Source organism: Amblyomma americanum, chromosome 8 (assembly GCF_052857255.1).
Source record: "Amblyomma americanum isolate KBUSLIRL-KWMA chromosome 8, ASM5285725v1, whole genome shotgun sequence".
Taxonomy (NCBI): domain Eukaryota; kingdom Metazoa; phylum Arthropoda; class Arachnida; order Ixodida; family Ixodidae; genus Amblyomma; species Amblyomma americanum.
The window spans coordinates 121,535,195-121,543,575 of NC_135504.1; the positions used below are offsets into that span (position 1 = coordinate 121,535,195).

Consider the following 8,381-nt stretch of genomic DNA (forward strand, 5'->3'; position numbering starts at 1 on the left):
GGCCGGCACAGTCCCTCGCGTAGTGTCCCCGCAGGCCGCGGCGGAAGCAGGTCATGCGGACGTCGTTACGCAGGCGTCGGATAGAGGCCGCAGTTGGGGCTGCGGACCGAGGAGCCTGCACCCGGACGCTGCGCTCGGCAGACGGTGGCGACCCCCGCGTGGCCAGCAAAGTCAATCAGGACGGCCAGAGCGGACCAAGCGCTGCACCTCGGGGAGTCGGATGGCGTCGACAAACGCCTCGGTGCCGACCAGGGCCACGGCGTTCTGAGGCGCTCCCGGCAGCGACTGCAGAGCCAGGCGCTCAATGGCGGCGGCAAGTACACCATCAAGGAGGTCAGCACCGGCAAGAGCGTGACGGTGGAGTCGCTCTGGCGTGACCAGACATGCGTGCTCATGTTCTTCCGCCGCTGGGCATGCCCCTTCTGCCGCCTGGACGCAGTGCGCCTGAGCCGCATCAAGCCCCAGCTGGATGCGGCTGGTGTGCGCGTTGTCGGCACTGGCCATGAGAACATTGGACTCGATGATTTCCGCAAGGGGGAGTACTTCAAAGGAGAGCTCTTTGTTGACGAAGAGCGAAATGCCTACAAGGCACTTGGATACAAGAGGTACAGCTGGTTCACCATCATCCCAGCCATCCTGACCACTGCATCTAGAGCCAAGGCTGCCGAGGCCAAGGCTGAGAATGTGGGTGGTGACCTGACCACGGGTGATGGCCTGCTGATGGATGGCACCCTTATTGTCGAGAAAGGTGGTGGCAAGGTGCTGCTCAACTACCAGCAGGAGACACCCGAGGGCTACGTGGGCAACACTTCAAACCTGGAGGCCCTGGGAGTCTCACGCTAGCTTGAGGCGTGGAAGCACCATGGGGCAGTGGGAGATGCTATCCCTGTTCCTCGCTTTTTGCTTAATTGTCTTGTGCCTGCCAACTCTCTCAAAGCACTCGACCCGGTGCGCATGCAAAGCATCAAGGCAGCATCGCATTTCAAGCACCGAGAAGAGATTTGGAACTCGAGATTTTGCAGCAGCGGATTTACTTGTGGCAGCTGATTGGGGCTGGCATGGCTGGGGCGACAGGCATTTCGTGCGAGAAGCATTTCCTTTTGGCGCGCTTGCGCTTGCTGCGCGTAGTCAGGCGAGGTGGCCGTCGCTGCCGTCGCCTGCTGTCCGTTGCGTTTGCGTCGGCTGGTGTGCCAACTTTTATCACGGCTGTACCTGCTGTTGGTGTGCACAATGGGTGACCCATATACAGAAGTGACATGGGGTCACTACTACCATATTAGAGGTGGATCATTTATTCATTCATACCAGTATCCACCACCTGCATCATTTATCCCTGTGGCCTTTCAGCCAGGTTTTTATGGCGGTCATGTATCACAAGTTAGCTATGGCTATTATCAGCCAGGCTGGTATCAGGCTTTTCCAGGACCCTCAGAACTTGAAAAGAATCCAGGAACATCTGTCACCATCAACAAAGACTGCTCTGAGCAAGAACCTTCTGCTTTTGCCTCTGAGAGTCATGACCCAACGCCTGTGGATATTTCGCCGAATGTAAGTTCTGTAAAGCAGCCAAGCCAGCCTTTGGCGAGATGTGGAACTGCCAGATCCTTTCAGCCAAACAAGTATAAATGCACAAAGTCGACCTGCACGCCAACAGAAAACGTTCTGCCATGTTCTACTTCTGGAACAGCAACTTCATGTATAAGGAAGACAGAGAATACAGCAAAGATTCAATGCTCTGATCTTTCACCAACTGCGCTGTCGATGCTTGTGCTGGAGAAGTGCAGTGCTTGCTTGAGTAGGACGCTGGTACAGGCAAAAGGAGCAAGTAAAAGGAGCAAAATAATGGAACATATAATGGAACATAATGGAGCAAAATAATGGAACATATAATTCTCACTCACCTTGTTAATTTTCTTGAAGATAATAGCTTCTTTTCTCTGACTCAGCATGGCTTTCGGAAAGGTTTCTCCTGTGAAACTCAATTACTTTCCTTTACTAATGATCTGCACTTCTACTTAGACTCCGCGTTTTCCACAGACTGCATATTTCTCGACTTCGCTAAGGCATTCGATAAAGTTAACCATTCATTACTTCTATATAAACTCAGCATTCTAAATATTGACCCTTCTGTTCTGAACTGGATTCGCGCGTTCCTTTTTTCTCGCCTTCAGTTTGTACATGCTAATGACACTAATTCTTCTACCGTGCCAGTTGGTTCTGGGGTTCCTCAAGGATCTGTCCTTGGCCCTTTACTGTTCCTGATTTATATTAATGATCTGCCTGCTACTGTTAACTCTAGGATTTGTTTGTTTGCTGACGACTGCGTGATTTACCGTAAAATAACTAACGATTCCGATATTCGCTCTCCCCAGGTCGATCTTAATAACATACTAAACTGGTGTCATAATTGGAAAATGGAACTAAATATTAAAAAATGCAAATCTATGAGAGTTTCACGTTCAAATACTACTTGTCCTCCTTATTTTCTTCACAGTCATCCCCTTGAAAGCGTAAGATCGTACCGGTATCTTGGCATACATATAACTAACACCCTGTCCTGGAAACTTCATATAGAACATATAGCATCTAAAGCAAACAAAACGCTTGGTTATCTTCGAAGAAATTTTACACTTGCTCCATCTTCATTAAAATCATTATTATACATGACCTACGTACGACCGCAAATGGAATACGCTTCATCTATATGGGACCCTGGACAGGTCTCACTGACACAGGTTCTGGAAACTGTCCAGAATCGTGCAACTAGATTCATTTTAGGCAATTACCATCGTACATCTAGCGTCACCCAAATGAAAAAGTCTTTAAACCTCCTGCCCCTAGCTACCCGCCGTAAGCACTTCCGCATCTGCCTATTCCATAAGATTTTCTACTCCAAATTTCAACTTCGCTCTCGATGGATTCAACCAGCACCATTCATTTCTCACCGTCGTGATCATCAACACAAGGTCACAGTGCCTCATTGTAACACAGTGACATGTGCGCAATCATATTTTCCGCTAACTTCTAAAGAATGGAATTCCCTACCCGCATCATTAACTAGCATCACTGATTCAACTCAATTTAGAAGAATACTTACCACTCTGATTACATAATGATCGCTTTTATATTTTATTGGAGTGTTGTGTTCTCCACGTATTAGTATTGTTCTTAAACTATTTTATTAATCTGTTCCGTGTTCATTTTGCTCACTTCTTTTTATCCTGCCTCCGTTGTTCTATAGTTTTGTATGAATTGTGCTTTGTTTATTTTTCTTGTTAACAACTGCCCTTCCCCTCTGAAATGTACTTTGTACCTTGAGGGTATCACAAATAAATAAATCTGAAACCCTGCACCTGTGTACAAAGACCTCAAGAATGTGAACTAAAACCTCAAGAAGGTGAAAGTATAAAACGAAAGTCTCCAAAGACAAGTGCACAAGCAACAGTTATGTCAGAGTGTCACAACAAATTTGTTCACATAAAAAATTCCAGAGAGACGAATGTCGCCATCTCCACGGAACCTGTGGGGTCTCGTGTAGTAGGATCTGTTTCCAATCTGTCTCGACATGCGGTGCCCCATATTCTGCAGTCTTTTGCCAGTCACCCTCTACATGTAGAACATTGTGTTTCGGGATCTGGTGCCAGTCGATCGCGACGTGTGGAGCCTTGTGTTTCGGTATCCGGTGCCAGTCGATCGCGACGTGTGGAGCCTTGTGTTTCGGGATCCGGTGCCAGTCGATCTCGACGTGTGGAGCCTTGTGTTTCGGGATCTGGTGCCGCTCAATCCCGACATGTGGAACCCTGTGTTTCGGGATCTGATGCCAGTCGATCCCGACATGCGGAGCCCCGTGTTTCGGGATCCGGTGCCAGTCGATCCCGACATGTGGAGCCCCGTGTTTCGGGATCCGGTGCCAGTCGATCTCAACATAGGGAGCTTTGTGTTTCGGGATCTGATGCCAGTCGATCCTGACATGTGGAGCCCTGTGTTTCGGGATCTGGTGCCAGTCGATCCCGACATGTGGAGCCCAGTGTTTTGGGGTCTGATGCCAGTCGATCTCGACGTGTGGAGCCCATCATGACAAAGCCATCCTTTGACCAACACTTGCGTGAAGGTGACGGAGCAACAAACACAGCCGTAATACCACGGAGACGAGCGATAGTCCGTCGCATAAATGGAGTAGCAAGAATATTTGCTGTCTCTGCTAGGTCTCCTTTAAAGCAAAAGACTGAATATACCCTTATAGGGAAAGCAACAGTCCAACCAGTTGGCAGCCCAATGAGCCACCCCATGGAAAAAGTAATACCTATTCCTGAAAAATCTTCAAAGCACGAGTTTGAAAGCAAGAGTTGCACACAAGACATCAAGAAGGACAAGCAGTTTGGCAGACCTATTGGTCATCGTAAGAAGAGCGTCAAGGCACACAGGGATTCTGGCAATGTGAGACTCGTGCCTGAGAAATTGGAGCGCCAACATGGGAGATCAGCCCGTAGGAAGCGGTACAGATGGAGGCAGAAACTGCGGAAGACTGATGGTCTCTCGCCTGCATCAGCAACTGAAGCGTGCACTGATGAGTCATCACCAGGTGCCCTTTGTTTGCAAGAAAAGTCAAACTCCGTTGATTTGACTAAAAATTGTGAAGATGTTGGCTCAAAGGAACCTGTCCACAATAGGCTACACTCATCGAAGAAATGTAGTGTTTTGCAGTGTGTCCAAACTGCTAAGGCTGTGTCAAAAGCAACGATTTCCTGCTCTTTGTCTGTCAACAAATCCCTGTTGTAAATGATGCAGATAGAACTAGACTTTCATGCGAAGAGCCGAGCCTCTCCGAGCGCCTAAGTCTAGCGGCGCCGGCCGCCGCGTCGTCGGCGCTATCGGCTGGTGGTGGACTCCTGTCGTCTGGCACGTCGGGTGCTTGATTCTGGGAGCGGGTGAGCGGCATGATCCCACCACTGCCACCAAAATGTTACGGTGTGGGATGCCACGGGGTGGCCACGGGCCCGCCCAGAGAAATATAGCAGCAGTACGGAGGAGAGCCGGCGAAGCACGACCGGCGGCGGCCAAGCTTTCTCGTTCTATCTCCCTCGTGCTAGAGCCGCGCGCTCGCCGCTCGCGCTCGCTCTCCGCCTCTTCTTTTATTCCCGTATCAATATTCTTCGAATGATTGCCAGGAAAAATTCCCTCTATCAGAAATTCTTACAAAGTCGCAGTCCAGAATCGTTGGCAACGTTCAAGAGGTACCGAAACAAACTGAACTTAACTTTAAGAATAGCGAGGAAGGCATATCACCTTAACAAGTTCGCTGGTCTGACCGATCAAAAGAAAGTTTGGAATAGGTTGAATCGAGTCTTGAACCCTAACTCTACAAATACAATTGACAGTATTACAATGGAAGGCATTAGTTATAGTGTACTTGCACTCGCAAATAAGTTTAATAGCTATTTCAGTGGACTTGTTGATAGTGAACACAACAATATGGCATTGGATTACATTACGAATCATACAAGTAACAGTATTTTTATAACATGTTGTGACGAAAATGAGGTGCTTAATATATATAAAGGCATGAACAATACAAACAGTGAAGATGCTTTTGGACTGAAAATGAAACCTGTTATGTACGTCTTGGACATTATCTGCCCAATTTTAACTTATATTTATAACTTGTCTTTGACTACCCGCATTTTCTCTTCGGACATGAAAATAGCAAAAGTAGTTGTTCTTTATAAAGGTGGTTCGAAAACCGATCTTGGTAATTATAGACCAGTGTCTATATTGCCTATTTTTTCTAAGGGCTTGGAAAAAACAATAAATTTACGACTTTCCAATTTTCTTGAATAATACAACGTGATAACTCCAAGACAGTTTGGCTTTAGACCTAAGTCCTCTACTGAAATGGCTTTCTTGAAGCAAAAAGAAATAATCTTAAATAACATTGAATGTAAACAAATAACCCTTGGAATATACATAGATTTCTCCAAAGCCTTCGATAGGATTCATCACGAAACTCTTCTTCTTAAACTTTCTGCATACGGTGTCCGGAACAAAGCACTATCTCTTATCACCAGCTATTTAACTGACCGATATCAGTACGTTTCTATAGATAATCATCGCTCTACTTACAATAAAATAAAGCATGGTGTACCTCAAGGTAGTATCCTTGGTCCCTTATTATTTAATGTATATATTAATGATTTAGTAAAGATTGACTCCGAAACAGAATACGTAATTTACGCTGACGACACTACTTTATTTCTGACCGGCACCAACGCGAATGATATAGTAGAAAAGGCTAATAGCGTGTTGGGAATACTTAACTCATGGTCTGAAAAAAATTCCCTACTAATAAACACACGGAAAACGAAGGCGATATTTTTTAGAGCTAAAATAGTCAAATGGGCTGTACATACAGATTTAGTATTGGGTGGTAATATAATAGAAATAACTAATGTTGTAAAAACACTTGGCGTTCACTTCAATGAATTTATGTTATGGGACTACCACATCGAGCAAATGGAGAGTAAGCTAGCTCGCGTTGTCGGCATACTCAGAAGGTTAACGTGCATGATACCTACTAGGACAAAACTTGTTATTTACCATGCCCTCTTTGACTCTCATGTTAAATATTGTCATTTGGTTTGGGGTACAACGACGCAAACTAATATTCAAAAGGTTTTGACATTACAAAAAAATGCAGTCAGAGCAATTGCGGGTGCCACATACTTAGCACATACGAGTGCTCTATTTGCAAAATACCGCATTATGGATGCAAGGGTTATTCTTCAGTACCGTGTAATTCAGCAGTACAAATCTCAGGTACATAGTGACACCACATTTTTTTCTGACCTTGCGAATCTACGGGACAATACCGCTGTTCACAACACAAGACATTACGAATATTGGTATGTACCTTGTCCACGCACAAATTACGGTTTTCAAACACTCAGGTATGTGTTGCCATCTTTCCTTAATAGAAATGCTTTCACTAATCAATCCATTCTTTCCGTTTCATATAACGCTGTCAGAAATATGTTCTTACAAAACAATGAATCATATCCAACGGTAAAATAAACTAAGTATCCATGTGCTGTGATTAAACTATCATTTGCGTGTGTGTAACAGTACCGAGACTATTCTGGTGATCTGTTATGAAGATATTGTACATATTTGTTTTTTCATGCATTCTCTTGTTATTGTTTTACTGCTGCCTGTCATCGCCGTGCCAAGCCGCTACGGGAGGTGGGAGCTTTGTCAAGCCGCGTGCGCGGCTTTTTTTCCTTTCTCCTCAGCCATTGTACATGACTGAAATAAATGCAAAATAAATACAAATACCAATCTCTCTTATTAGGCGGCCCTTTTTTCCTTGCCGTTAACAAATAAACACGAATGAGAGAAACCATTCCAGAACAGCTACACCACAATTTTATAACCTACATATCATTCGTAGTGTTCTTACGGATTATATTAAAAATATCAACCAATAAAGGACAAGTTCGTAATGCCCTGCACACCACTGTTTTGCACTCTGCCCCAACCTCCTATAAACCGATAACTGAGTGAAGTGCTCACGCCAGGGTAGAAAAAATTGCATCGCTCAAAGCACAGTTTGTCCTAACACCGTGATCAGTTTTTATCACAATATGTTAGAGCCCATACCACGCATCGCGTTATATTTCCTTTATTCACATGGCCTTCCCTTGCCTTGCCTCGACTTGTTTTGCGTTAAGTTCTCTTGCTTGCTTTGAATTTTCCTTCCCTCCTCTTGCTTTGCCTTACCTTGGATTGCCTCGCCTTGCCTTGCCTCGTTTTTCTTTGCTCTCCTTTTCATTGGGTTGCCTTGCATTGTTTTGCGTTACCATGCCCAGCTGCTGTCTTGCCTCTCTGCGCGTTGCCTTTTCTTGCTTCAGTTTGCCAGGTCTTGATCTTCGTTCATTTAGTTTGTCCTACCCTCCCTTGCCATCCCTGCTCTTGGCTTGCCTTGTTTTTCCATCTTTTGCTTTGTATTTCTCTTGAACAGCCATGCCTGCCTGCCTGTCTGGCTGGCTGTCTGGATGGCTAGCTAAGGGGTTGGCTGGATAGCTGGTTGGTTAAATGAATGGCTCGCTGGCTGGGTTTTTTCTTTATCTCTATCTTACTTGTCTTTCCTTTCTCCTTTATTTCTTTTGCTCTTACATTCATCCTTTCTGTGTCTTCTATTTTGCCTCCACTGCCTCTCTCCATCCACCTATCCGTCTTTCCATTGCTTGTCTCCATATTCGCAGCACCAGAAATGGGCTTTTTAAATATCCAACAATTGCTGTCGTATATATATATATATATATATATATATATATATATATATATATATATATATATATATATATATATATATATATATATATATA

The 8,381-nt window shown here is 45.1% G+C and overlaps 1 protein-coding gene across 1 annotated transcript; it reads left to right on the plus strand.

Annotated features, from left to right (window-relative positions):
• The first annotated feature begins 317 nt into the window (after nucleotides 1-317).
• On the plus strand, nucleotides 318-1,049 carry LOC144100659 (prostamide/prostaglandin F synthase-like). The gene has a single exon (XM_077633532.1). The coding sequence runs from the start codon at nucleotides 394-396 to the stop codon at nucleotides 841-843; it is 450 nt and encodes a 149-aa protein (XP_077489658.1). The 5' UTR covers nucleotides 318-393; the 3' UTR covers nucleotides 844-1,049.
• The last annotated feature ends 7,332 nt before the right edge of the window (nucleotides 1,050-8,381 follow it).